This window comes from Cornus florida, unplaced genomic scaffold, assembly GCF_030987335.1.
Source record: "Cornus florida cultivar Cherokee Brave unplaced genomic scaffold, ASM3098733v1 CherokeeBrave_3.0.0_Hap2_Chr04, whole genome shotgun sequence".
In the NCBI taxonomy this organism is placed as follows: Eukaryota; Viridiplantae; Streptophyta; class Magnoliopsida; order Cornales; family Cornaceae; genus Cornus; species Cornus florida.
In genome coordinates, this window is record NW_026775574.1 from 105,027,158 (window position 1) to 105,042,109 (window position 14,952).

At 33.8% G+C, this 14,952-nt stretch overlaps 1 protein-coding gene across 1 annotated transcript; it reads right to left on the reverse strand.

The window, feature by feature from the left end:
* Nucleotides 1-1,510: 1,510 nt before the first annotated feature.
* On the reverse strand, nt 1,511-14,343 carry LOC132304477 (protein WVD2-like 5). Its single transcript, XM_059802167.1, has 9 exons — nt 13,946-14,343; nt 12,804-13,079; nt 12,423-12,716; nt 12,187-12,248; nt 11,913-11,984; nt 11,663-11,762; nt 11,491-11,562; nt 11,305-11,415; nt 1,511-2,471 (listed from the first exon to the last, which is right to left on the reverse strand). Exons 2-9 carry the CDS (start codon nt 13,071-13,073, stop codon nt 1,974-1,976), a joined length of 1,479 nt encoding a protein of 492 aa, XP_059658150.1. The 5' UTR covers nt 13,074-13,079; nt 13,946-14,343; the 3' UTR covers nt 1,511-1,973.
* Between the last annotated feature and the right edge of the window lie 609 nt (nt 14,344-14,952).

The window sequence follows — 14,952 nt, forward strand, 5'->3', positions numbered from 1 at the left end:
CTAAAAGTTTCCTTTTAAAATATATATATATGTATACACACATATATTATTTTTCTAATTAATTTATAATATATTTTGAAATAGAATTGAAATCTCATTCTTCTAAGAAAATTAATTACAGATCTACCCTGTTGTGTCCTAAAGTGCTCCAAACATCTTTGGAGACTATTTGCTGCTCTCATGCCCTAACTAGGATTGGAAAACAAAAACAGACACTATCATATAACCAAAACATTGTTTATAGGCTTGTACAAATACTTTCAATTCACCATTTCCGATATAAAATGCATGTGCAATTTTAGTTTTAAAATCCTAATAGTACCCTTTCAGATATATATATATATATAAACTCTCAACTTTCATTATTTCATAGGTTGTCCCCTCAACTTTCATTTTTGCACATATAACTATTAAAGCATTAAGAAATGCTGCAAATCACCCACTTGAATTAGACCCACCTTAACAACTCTTTTAACGGATTGGGGTAGATTGTGACTTTTAAGTGGCATCACTAGAGTTTTTGCAAATCCTTCAAAGTTGAATTTTAAAAAATACTTCTTTGTCAGCTTACGAGGTTTCTGGAACACAACTTTTGAAGACAAAAAAAAAAAACATAAAAATTAAAAAATTAAAAAATAAATTAAACAACACATTTGCAAGGAGAGTGGGTGTTATGGTTGAGAATCAACCACGAGGACATTGAGCCCATCTTACATTAGTTTTTATTTTTGGCACTTTAAAAAGATAAGATAAGATAAAATTAGTTATGACTTATGAGTGAAAAAAAAAAAAAGAAAAAAAAAAAAGAAAAAAAGAATGATAAATAAATGAATAGACCCTTCCAAGTGCAGAACTTATTCAACTACTCCCAACACAACATAAGCAAAACAAAATTTAGAAAACTATATAATTATTATCTGAAAATAATTCTCTAGAATTTAGAAAACAGAAAATTCTCAGAGAACAATTCTTTATAATTCTCTGAAAAAAGGCATTTTTATAACAGAGTTTTCAAAAAACAATTTTCTAAAAACTGAATCAAGTAGAATTTTTTATACTATTTTCCGTTTTCAATTTTCTGAGAACAAAAAACTGTATCCATAGATACAAACGAAGAAGGGCCACATAACTTCTAAACATCTATATCCCTTTCTATGGTCTTTGAAAAAAAAAATGAAAATGAAGAAATAAATAAGAAAACTAATATCTAGTACCATTATAAAGTTGGAGCTAGAGAGCAATAGGAACAAATGCATTTGACAAGCTACCATTAGGATCTAAAATATGTGGATTATTAAGTAGGTAAAGAAAGCCAGATATAAAGCAGTTAACATAAACATGGATTGATCAACCTACTATTCTTAAATTGATCTTAAGTATAAATCAGAAGGAACTGCTATTCTCAACTATGAGATGATGCAACTGTCAGCCTGTAACAGTGACCTAAACAGAACTGAAAGGGAGGAAATGGCTTGTCAAACAAAAAGGCAGTACACCTTGTGAGAAGAAGTTGAATAACAAATACAACATAGCCTCTCCATTAATAAACAATACACATTTTGTTCACAAAAGTAGTCTTGACAGCCAAAACAAACCCAATTGCACATCACAAGCTAAAAAGCCAACGTTCCATCATGAACCAAGTGCAAATTTTACCAAAATTTTCCCTCATTTAATAGCCAGACAATTGAAGCATATTTAAACATAAATTAGGGAATCAAACTGACAGGTTTACCATACAATGCTGCAAATGGAGCTGCAGAATCCTAATGACCACCAGCAATCTTGAAAGCAAGCATAACATTGAATGACCAAACCTTGACGCTATGAACAAGACAACATAACAACCCTTAATATGGAATCCTTCATGCCTTTTAATCAAGTATCCAGTTCTTATTCATACCTCCTCCAATATTTTAAGTGAATTCATTGAGGGCTCGGTAAATACACATTCAGTTCCAGTGCTGCCATATTTAATACACTGAAGCAATGGACTCCTGAACCAAGGTGGTCTGAGCTTGGTCTTCAATGACAGCCACGCCATCTGTATCAACCCGAGTTTGGTTTGGCTCGACAATTGGAGCTGCTTCCTGCTCATCAATATGACATGCAGTTTTGCTCGATTCAATGGATACAGTGGTTTCATGAGATTCTTCTATTTTGTCATTGGAAAGGGTGGTTTTATGAGATGCAGCTTCATTCGTTTCATTGGATAATGTGGTCTTGCAAGATTCAGCACCATTTGGTTCATTGGATAAGTTGACCTTTTGAGAAGGCAGCTTAGGAAGGGACTTCCGTACAGGCTTCTTAACATGGACAGGGGAAGGACCTTTGGTGTTGTTTTGAGACACCTTCTCATCCAAACTTAACCGACCAGACTGACCACTGCAACTGCTGTTTCCTTCAGAGTCTCTGGTGGGTGAGCTCTTCTTTCGACCAAGCTTGGGAGATCTAGCCCTTGTTGTAGGTATCTGCATCATAGTGATAGAAAACACCAATACAAAAGCAATTCAGACCATATATAATCCCCATGCATGTAGTACCTCAAGACAAGCTCACCAAAAAATTTGTACAGACTACAAGCAGCAGGAATGTGTCAAAGGAAGAATCAAATAACACGGCAGCAAACCCATTAAGAATAAACAGAAAGAGTCCTAAAACAGCAATAAATACCACTCCCATTTAGCTCCCATATGAGATTCCTGACAAATTATTATTATTATTTTTTCGATAAAATACAAAATTCACTACAAAACACCACAGGACTATGGGAGTGCAGCTCATGTATACACAAAGTATACATGGAAAATGACACATTATCTGTACCCTCATATGTCCCAAAAACTCTACAGAGGAGTCATTCACAAGTGTATCCCTCCCCGAACCCAAAATACAAACTCAAAAGAAAAAACTTCTTCACACTAGAGACCTGTAAATCCTTCAGATGAATGCCAATTCCTTTCTTTCCAAATGCACAACTAAAGATCCCATGAGGAGCTGCCCCAATTAGCCGACGACCCAACTAAAGATATAGGAAAAACCAATTGAATACCAGAAAGAGAAATGAGTATCGCTACCTACCCTTTAACTAGACAACTTACTGATAAAAAGTTAACTTCAATAATAATCTGATGTCAAGCCTTCAAGCTAAAGTTATTGAGGGATGGTGAATTACAGCAGATTCAACACTTAGGAATAATCTGTCAGAAAATTAGGAGAGAAGCTACTTTTTGCACAAGTGTGCCAATAAAATGTTCCAAGCTTGTTAACAAGATGGAATAAATAGCAGAAGTCTAGAATCTAAAACCCATTTAAGGGTTAATTTCAGGATTTAAAAGAAAAAAGAGAGAAGACCCATTTAAGGGTTGAAATAACTTTCATGAAATTCTTTTCCTCTAGGCAACAAAATGGAGAATGATAGTCATATCAAACTCATAAAATTGTGAGCATACGGATAGAGGTATTACAGTGCCAGAACAATATAATAGAGGGTGTCCAAAGGAATAATTTAATCATTTGATTAAAACAAAAGACATGTTTAACCAGTTAGTAATTTCCCCACCTGGAGAGAAGAACCTAAAGAATACGCTAGCAACATAACAAGGTCAGCACCATTAATTGGAACACTTGGTTAGGCTCAAGACCAGAAAAATTTAAGACATCTAATGTTGACTACAAAACTGCAGGAGTGCCATTGCTTGTCAAGCCAGTGTATGAAACATGAGACTTCTGTAGTTGCATGATAAAGTCAGTATTAGGAATCTAATCCAACTCAGATTGCAACTTAGATTCAATTGTCACAACAAAAACAAATTCTATTATAATTTATCAAAAAAATAACAAGTTCTATTATGACAGATTAGCACGTCCTCATGTAGGTTGCGATTTACCCCTAGCATATCAATCCAAAAAGCCTGACGTATGTAGCCTGTCAGACAACAACCAAACAAAGATTTCATCAACCCTCCAGCAACGAAAAGGTACAAGAGAAGTCTGAATATTACAATTTAGGTCAAGAGATCTTGAAGATGGAAAGAGACTGATAGCAGAATTTTTGCTTCGAAGGTGATCACCTGACTTCTCAGTTTATTTTGGTAGCCAACATTCTCCTTTATTTTTCGTTTTTCTTTTTTCTTTTTTCCTTTATTTTTATTTTTTTCTATTTTGGGGTTTAGGCCGGGCCCAAAGTCAATTACATTGTCGTCTTACTTTCTATTTATAAGAAGAGGTTACCATAAAGCCTAACATAATTAGATACCATTAAATAGCTATAGTCTCAGCTATTGAGAGGGGGAAAAAAAAAAAAAACCTACTAGTAACTCTTACTGTAGTGTGACCAGCAAAGCAGTAAAGGTGAATAGTGCAACATTAACCAATGAACAAAACTGCTATAGAAACTTTACTTAAAATGTTGCCCCTTCATGAAATTCCCCAGGTTGGAATAACACTTGCCCACAAACTTAGATTCCACTTTCTGTCTAGTGAAAATCCATGCAATTGTTTCCTGCCTTTCTTTCTCCCTCATTCAACACGAACAAACATAAAAAGAATCAGCCTCAATTCAGTCATGATATACCTTGCACAAGTTTGTATTTCATGATTTGAATCAATGGTTGGCCAACTGAGTAACTTGTTTCCAAACCTATATCAATAACTTTGAATGTGAATATTATAAAATTTTCTTTAAAAAATATGCTTATAGAATCATCTTGGCTTTCTTATAATCCTCGCTAAAATAATTCACAGTCATTATTACTTCCACAAAATGAAACCGTTAATGCTTCCCAAACATAATCGAATTTCACTTCTCCATACTTGCGCATTATAAACACACTTCATAATCCAGAAAGACTTACCATCCAAAGGGATTTCAATACCATCGAAGAAGTCAACATGCATAATAAAAAATGATAATGGTTGAATCAACTCTCTATGGACCTCTAATGAACATTTGTGGGGCTTGGAATAGGACACAGGTTGGCAATTTTCGTTCACAAAAGACTTCGTAATTTTGATTTCATTTCCGTTTTTATTTTTCAAAAGTTACTTAGTTAACTCAATGAAAGGAGTTCTTGACGATTTCCAAGATTCAGCAAAATGTAAATACAACTCTCAAATATGCACTCACCAGCTTGAGATTCATATTAATACATTATTAGCATTATTGACGTATAGGATTCATAACAAACATGTTTTGATCCTAAAAAGAAGTTTTGAATGCATAAAAGAAGTGCCTAGATCGAATTGAAGTATCAACTGCCCCTCACTAGACTAGGTTCAATCAATCAAACCCAAGTTGGTTATCGAACATTGCATAAGCCAGTCACAAAAAAGGATTTAAGCACTTATGTTTGTTAAAAATAATTAATCTATGAAGCACAAACTAGTCAATATCAAAATAAAGGAATTTATCAACATATCAATAGGATCAATTAGTCAGATCAACATTCATATATCTTGTCAATTTGTACACAGGTTCAATTAAATCAATGCACAATCAGAAGTACTCAAAATAGGCAGCTCATCAAATAAAAAATCTCAAAAATAGGTTGATAAATCAATTAAGAGGCTAGGAAAATTAATGCGCGTAAATCCTTTCATATGCATATGAATTAACCAAATTAAATGTGATAACAAATGTGAAAGAATAAAGAACTATAATCATGTAAACTCTAATCCTATATTATCATAAATACTTAAAATCAATCACTAAATGCAATAAATGTAAGTAGACAACACAAATTTATGAATTTTATCCCCCCCCTCTCCAAAAAAAAAAAAATCACAAGATTAAACAATATGATTTATTAAATATGATTGTGATATAATGTAGAACATTTTATTTTCATGGTCAGTAAGTAAAAAAGAAATGTTATATACACAAATGATTAAAAAATTAAAAGCGTGTTTTTTTAGCCTGAAGCTGATTAAAACGAGCGAGCTTGAGGGCTTTATGTGAGCCTGACTGAACTGGCCTTTTGTAGGTTGAGACACTGTAATTGAGCCTTGATGAGTCTCCGGCTTTCAGAGGCTAGGCCTGACTATGGAAGAGATCAATCATGAATTGAAAAGAAAATTGCATGAGGAGCGGCTTCATTGATCGACAACAGCAGTTTTGCATGAATGAACAACTAACGTGAGTCTACATTTCATGTCACTTAGGCTATTAGGATTTAGATTATGAGACTTGGGGTTATACTACCTTTCTTCGTATCGCGGACTAGATTTGTCTAGAGTAGGTCCCATGTTTTTCTTCTTATGGGATTTTCCAAGTAAATTTGGAGTTATTGTGTGGAATGCTTTTCATGCTTTTTGCATTCTACTAATTTTTACGTGATTGATCAATTAAACTCCAAATTTCTGTTCATTTAAGTTGGTTGAAATTTGAATTTCTATTAAAGAGTTAAGATATTTAATTTAGTTTTTAAGATTACTTCACCCCACCCCTCTCGGTCTAGTCTGGGGTTTTGTGTACTCTTGCATATCAAATCCTCTGGTGTCGGTCCTGTCCCGCATTCCCAATCCACAAATATGTACTAAATTAGTCTAAATATCAAGCCCAAACCATCTCCTTTGGGATTTTGTCCAAACACTCGACAAAGACACCAAAATTGGATACCTTCATAACAAGACAATGAGGAACTTACTTCAGAGCCATCACTAGAAGAAGAAAACGAAAAATAAAAAATCCAACCCACTAAATTATTTATGGCTGAATCAAGTGTATACTTAAAATAAAATATTCTTCTACAAGATTGCCTTCCATTATCCAAAAAATTCATGATTGCCTTCTAAATCTTCATAGGAACTTCAACTTGTTATATGCTCATAAGGTCATCATCAATTTTCATACTAATCTATTATAATTATTGTTTGATCTCCAACTTTTGACATCTTTGATCCGAAGTTGTGGACCATCTTCACCTCTGATATCCAAAAAGAATTTCAGAGCACGTGACAATATCACACTTCCATCTAATTCGATTGAATGCCCACGTTTTCCTTATTTATTTTTATTTTTTTATAATTACCCACATTTCTTAAACAAATATATATATATATATATATATATATATATTTTATATGTACTTAAACATATATATATATATATATATGAATGTCTACGCGCTGGACTTGATATATATAAAATAAAAGGCTCCATAGGATGTTAAAGCTGAGCAAATGCAAGAGCTCTCAAAATAACATATAACCAACAGCAAATTCTATTAATAACCAAAAATCCATACAAAAATGATATCTTAACTTCTAAGATTGAGAAGGGATGACCATAAAACCCTAGTTTTTTTTTTTATAAGTAAAACACTAACATAATTATATCCCAGCCATTAAAAAAACTCTAATCTTAACCATGCATTGTAACTTCAAAATAAAAAGAAAAAGAAGATGGACCAGAAAATCCTCCAAATGACTTTTAAGGTAGCATGAACAGTGTCATGGTACATTAAAATAAATACATATGAATAGTAACTGCTACAGTACAAATGACCATTGCTGCAACAGCAACTTAGACTGTTCCTCTTGCATCACTAATGCAAACATGAATACTAATCGAAAGATTTTAATCAAGAACTTCTAATCCCATGGAATCCTGTATTGGTCGTTGTAAAGAAGTATTACATTCATTGAGTCCAACCACTATATGCCAAAGCCTATCCAAAGTTGTGCAAAGGAGGGCGTGTTTAATCACTACATCATAGAGAACCAAATCCCATGTCTTTCAAAAGCCTTTTTAGCTTTGGCCCATAGACACAAGGAAAACCATTCCTAGTTCATCAATCATATTTAACTTAGAGAATTCCATTCACCTATAATTAACAAGTCGTCAATTTAAGTTGACTCAGGGCAGCCTCTTATAAATTTCAATATATTGAAAAAAGAAAATATTTTGAACTTTCAGCATGTAGCACAATAAGCCACTAGCAATAATACAAAAAATACAATAGAAGTATAGAGTACACTATAACACACCGAAATGGCAAGACTGGACTCAAACCGGTTTAAACATGTAATGTTAGGAGTGGGACTAGGGTGGGCCTAACCTGATCAACCTGAATTCCACCTGAAACTTTTATGGACATAGGCAAGGTACTTGAGACCATAGGGATGGGACTGAGTTTAAATTTTAGAGCCCAAATTTATTTTGTGCGGGAATTGGGTAAAGGTTTAACTAACCCGAGGAACCCGAAATACAACAAAAGTTTATAATTTTAATATTTTCACAACTATACATTGTCTGTGTAATATAAAGTTATAGTATCATAGGTATTAACCTAATTTTGACACGCTTGCTTAAAAAAATTGAAGTACCAAAATTATAATAATTGAATTTTTAGTTAAAGAAAGTAAGAAACAAAATGATAAAAAATGTAAGATATTGAATTCTTTCAAAATTCTAATAGGAGGGAATATTATTAAGTCCCACGAGTTTTAAGCACTAAAAGAAAAACCCAAACTGTCAAAATGATATGAGCGGTTTTATTTCATATCAAGTGTATGTAGTTAGACTTTAACATTTTATATTTTATAAACTTTATTCATTTGTAGGTTATCAAAATTTTGGAAAACTCAAAAAACTCGTGAACCTATGAGGTATGGCGCGGGTTGAGATGCGATGGGTTCCTCGGGACTTGGGCTTGGCGCAGACTGAAGTGTTAGAACCTTTGGCTTGACATGGGCTAACCGCTTGGCCCGCCCAAGTCCCACCCCTATGTGCTTCCTACCTTCTAACATTTAAAACCTTAAATCTTCTCATCAACCTCTGCTTGAAGACCGAATAACCCAACCCGGAAAATTTTTTAACCATGACAATTCTAAGCACCTGGATCTTTATCAGAGGTAACTGTCACAAAAACAGGGTTTTGTTTCCATTTGGGTAAAATGTGTCACTAAAATCTTTTTAAAAAACAATATTTCAAAATGAAAAGAGGAAGAAAACTTCTAATAAGAAGACTAAATGCATAAAAAAAGCAATCAGCTAATCTCTTTCGCAGCCTGGTCCACTAAGTTTGATTCACCAATGAAGCCCTTCCATGTCAATCTTGAAAAAGGATCACAATCACAATATAAGGAATCCCATATATATAGGTCTAAGTATCCAAAGATTGATCTTTCTTAGAAAATCTTTAGCTATCCAAACTCAGGTGATTCACATTCTTCCTAGAAACAATTTCAAATGACATTCTATTATACAAGGACTATTGGAACTGGATGCATAAACTACCAAACATCCAGCGAACTTGATCTGGAAAATGAGACCAATACTTGACGCAATAATGGCAAGATGGGACTGACTAGAAGAAACTATGGAGTGGACCTACCGGAGCCAAAGAAAGATAAATTTTAAGTAATAAAATCAATGCATATCAAAATATTCGAAACACAAAGACAACATGAGCACAATCTATCCAAAACAAACAAGCCCATTCCAACATTAAATGTCTAAATAAGGAAGTAAAAACCTCATTTATCTATAACCAATGTAAAGTGACAAAGGCAATGAATCAAAAATGTCCACAAGTCCAACAAATGTTACAAGATAACACTCTTGAGAGTCTGTACACTTCTGCCAACTACACAAAAAAATATTTAGATGTAAAAAAAGAACAGAAACAGAGGAGTAGATACTATTCTAGTACCATGGCTCAATAAGTTGTTCATTATTATTCACCTTTTCATACCAAGAATCAAGTATTTAAAATTATATCTTATCGAATTTAAATTGTAAACAAAGTCATGTTCGCATAACAATATCTACCCTGCGTACTAAACAACCACCCCAATCATGTAGCCTTAACCAGGCAAACTTGGGCACACAAGACACCAGTACGCAACTCTACACCTTGTGTAGATTCTATACTATCACAGACTACAAGAACAAGCTAGTGCTTGAGATCTTCTGCAAAGATTTAAACATATTGACAGTACCACTAATACAGAGAATTCACTTTCAAGAGCCCGGATGGACCATGTTTTTTCATGGAAGGAACACCATCAGTTTGTTATTGAAATTCTCATTCACCAAAAATAAATAACAAAAAATTTAACATTTAACAGACAAGAATAAGTCTTGTGTAACAGAAAATTTAGCATTTAACAGACAAGGATCAGTCTTGTGTTTGTCCAAATAGACAACCTAGACTACAAGAATTGTTGGGAGGAAAAATATACTTAAATTTTCCATCAAACTAGTTCTTAACTCATGGTTATAAAAATTGCGATCCAGGTCATAGGATCACACTATCCTACAATACAAATTACCAAACCAATCAAGATCATATGTAAAATCAGAGAGATAGGATCATAGGAGGACTGTGCCATAAGATGGTTCAGGCATACAAAAAATCATATAATTTTTTTGTTTTTCTATGGTTTTTGGAAAAATTTCTAAAGTGGATTAGTTTTAAACCTTTTATAACAAAAGTTAGTTGTTATGGCTTATGTAATTTGGTATTTAGTACTGTGTTACAAAATTTTATTTATTAATTAGTCTTCAGTACTATATGACATAAATTTCATGAATAAAATGAGAATAGAAGGATTTAAACCTTGATCTTCCTAAATTAGATCTTACTTTTTAATTTTTTGTTGTTAGGGTTTTACCTTCGCAGATACATTATCACATTTACTAGCACAAATTTGTGTATGAATGCATGTTCTATACTGTTATAGGATTTTATTTTTTATTTTTTTTTGATAAGTAAGAAATGCATTGAAAGCGTTCAAAAGGGGAACGCTTGATAGCTTTATATTACTTATTTTTAATAAGTAATAGGTTTTTTTTTTATATACAAGTATATCGTAATAGTTTTTTTTTTTTTTTTTTTTTTTTTTTAAAGTTATTCTCTATCTATTTTAAGAATCATTCTTTTGATAAGTAAGATGTAATATAAAGCTATCAAACGGGGATCGCATCCCACGAAAGCTACAAAAGGCCTATCTATTTTAAGAATTCTTTAATCATATATATAATTTTTTTCACTCATTTCTAGGATCTTACTATCCTTGAGCAGATCCCATGGACCCCCCTCTAATAGATCCCAAGCCCAAATAAGCTTTATCGAAAGTAGGTCACCAACAGGCTGTAGGCCACAGCCTAATATCCTCTCTGCAACCTTATCTCAACTTAAAAACTACAATTACAAGGCCTAGAGAGGCTATGAAATCAATTTTTTTTTTCTCCCCTTTTCCGTGAAGGACGTGCATGCATTGGACAAGCTTTCCATTTCATGAACAAATTGTGAAACTTGTGCACGGTAACATATGTGATTGGAAAAGTAAAGCTACCTTCTTTAACTCCACCTTTGGAGGTGGAGGTTCCTGGTAGAAGGTTGGCATTGGTGTTGCTTTGAAGGTCAAACTCTTCCTTAACATTTTGATCTCAGCTTCTTGACTTTCCTGTTTGAAAAATGTAAGACTAGTAAAAACTAAGACAAATCAATTTTTTTAAACTACTGAATTAATATGCAATACCTTGGATTTTGCTTGCAATGTACTCTTTTCTACCTCCTTTGCATGAATCTTTTCCTCGAGCTTAGAGTAGAACTGCCGAAACAAAATAAAAAGAATCGTCTCAAGTTGATGTTATGAATCCTGCTGGACAGAACAATGTGTGAGTTCATGATGACGCAGACAAAAAACTAACCTCTCTTCTTTTCTCGGCTCTTTCATTACACTTAAAACTGAAATTGTAGGACGGAAGAGTACCCACTCTGCAGGGTTTGGCATCTCCTATGGTGGGGCTTCTATACATGGGTAAAGGATAAGCTGATAAATATATCAAGAGCAAATTTAACCTTTCATTAAATAGGCATCCAGAAAATCAAAATGCCACCACTTCTGCAACCCCCTCCCCCAAAAAAAAATTGGCAAAACAGTAAATATAAATAGGATACAAAGAAGATGGTATGCTTCCTTCAGCTTCATTTGGGGGACCCTTTTTCAATGGCTTTAATTTTGTCTTGCCCCTGTAGTCAGGAAATTACAATTCACAAACCGCTGGGAAAAAAAGTTGGCATTAATAAATAAAAAGTGAGTTACAAAACTTAAATGAATAAAGGACTTCCTATTGTCCTCTTCCACACAAATATTGACATTGGAGCTAAGATTACATATAGCTCCATGAGATAGGAGGCAATTAATTTAATCATAAGTGCAAGTAGAACATACGCAAGGCCTTCAGACTTTGTCACATTCATGGTAGATGGTGCTACATCAGACTTTCTAGATTGCTGCTAGAAGCAAATAGAAAATTATAACAGTAATCAGAAACAGCAAAGATGGTAACAAACACCAAAACAAAAGGAGTATGCGCCTTTTCACCTTCACAGCCATATATGACTACCATCACATTCACATATGAATATACTAACCATCTAAGAACCCAAAGGCAATATTATTTTTACCTTCGAAGGATGAGCACTAATCAGAGGAGGATTTAATTTTGAATTGCTGCCACCACCCTGCCTGTCATTAAATGATCTATTTGTTCTTAGGGCAAAAGGTTGTTTCGGGCGTGAAGAAGCCGAATTCCCATTTGAAGCAACAGAACTTGTCTCCGCGTCTTTTCCATCTTTGCCCTTTTTCACCCATGTTGTCGTAGCATGTTTGGGGCTCAAAGGCTTCTGATCGTTGTTCTTTCCTTGACCCTTTTGTGGTTTGGAACACTTTGAAAGATCCGTTTCCTCCGCTAAGGATTCCTGGTGGTAAGATGGACATGTTGGTGGGTTTCAAATCAAAATAAAATTGAATTATTGAAACAATTCGACAAATTAAACACCTCCCACCTTAGAAACAGCCAGACCATTACTTCCTGCATGTTCAGTAGAATTTTCCATGACTTCTTCACTAGATATGTTAGTGGTTCCACATTCCTCCAACTGGACAACAGTTTCTGTATTTGCACTTAGCCCTGCAGCCTCTGTTCCAGTACCGAGGACCCCATTTAGTTTCTCGAAAACAAAACCTTCCTCTGGAGAGGAAGGGAGTTGTTCATGAACACCATTTTCATAGCCCTTCCCATTTGCAAAAGCAGGTATGATATTCTCAGCATCCATCACACACTGCAAAAAAACAAATCATCATCATCATCTTTGGCTTGAATTATATTTATCAAAAAAAATCTTTGGCTTGAACTATAAATTACACTGTATAAGTAGAAATGGTCATAACAACAATAACTACTAAAACAATTCAACCAGAAGTTTTTTTTTTTTTTTTTTTAAGAAGTAATTCAGCCAGAAGGTTTTGAAGAAAATCAAAACTATTAAGTCTCAGTTGGTCTTTGAGAACAATAGAAGTACACACAAATTGAGTTGTTTTGTGAATTATTTCTAGAATCAAATGGATCATAAACATAAACAGAACTTGCCTAATGTGTTAAACACTATCGATGCATCTCCTCAGACCTTACACTATAAAAGAAAACTAAGACTTTAATGAAATGCAATCAACTACTACAAAAATATGATATAACAAAAAATGAATGTTCAAATGCGATTCCAGAGACCCAAAAAATTCGGAAATGAGATTCCAGAGACCTACTTTCTCTCATTTTCCAAAGCAGCCAAACAAAGTCTTCAACAAAATCATTAAGCACATAAGCGGTTGGGCATCACTCAATACTATCTCAAAATTTAAGAATTACAGACGAGACAAAAATAAATCGCATATAATCAAACAGATCTTTGAAAACATCAAAAGATCCACTGTTCTGAATCTAAGATTCAATCGAAAGAAGATCTTCACATCCAAACACCAAAGGAGGAGACATTTCGAGAGATTTAGTCGATCTATTCACATTCATCTACTTCAGAAGCAAAAAATGCAAACACATAGCACATATATATGCTTATATAAGCACTCATGCACATACAACAATTACATATATGTATAACGAAATGACGTTTTGGGTTTTCCTTGTGCTCACCAATCAAAGCATGCGATGATCAACAGAAGGTCATTGAAGTGCGGTCCGAGAGACTGAGTGACAGCAAGTCGTGAATTCCTTAGATGGATCTGATAGATTCTAGAGAGAGAAAGACGGTGTCAATGAATCAGAACCCTAACGCTTTGATCTCTGGATTTCAAAAACTGAAATGGAAAATTTTGGGTAGTCTCTCTCAGTGGGTAGAGAGTGAGCGAGTTTCAGTATCTTTGATTTTGAAATGCAGAAACTCTCAATGCTCTTTAGTGCCAGCGCCTTTCAAATCCATTTCCAGGTCACTCCCTGTTTAGAGAGAGAAAACATACGGGTAGAGAGAGAAAGAGTAGTGAGAGAGTGACATATAGTTTGAGAGAGAGATAGGTGGGAATGATAAACACTCCTGCTGATGCCACACTGTAATGGGTCCGTGACATGGTTAAAATCCAAAGGATTGTTTGGATTGAGTAAAATAGAAGGAAAAGAAAGGGTAGGGGATGGAGGGTCCATTTGCTAAGATGGACATTTGGGATGCAGAAAATAATTTGGTGGAACCTATAAATCGAATCGGACCGGTCATCTTGGATCAATATTTTTACAATTTGTTATTTCTGGATTTCAAAAATATAAAATCATTAATTAACGAAATAATTTTGCACATTAATCAGTCGTTTAGTCGGTAGAGTGCTTATCTCCTAAGCAAGTGTGCTCGTCTTAGAGTGGCCTTTTATTTAAAAGTTAAATCATTTGTCTAAATAATTTTAAAAACTAATTGCTTTTGATTCTTCCTTTATTTAAGGAAGAGATTGTGTATTTCTTTCTTTTTATTCCGTCGGATAAAAGAGAAGAGAATAAACTCATAATTTATTATGTTCGTTATGAGAGAAGGAAATATAAAGTCTTAAATTGTTTTTACTATTATGTATAGTAATATCTATAATATTGTAATTCATATACTATAGTACTGTAATTTAAAACTTAATTTACTTTATTTTTTAAGATAATATTTAATT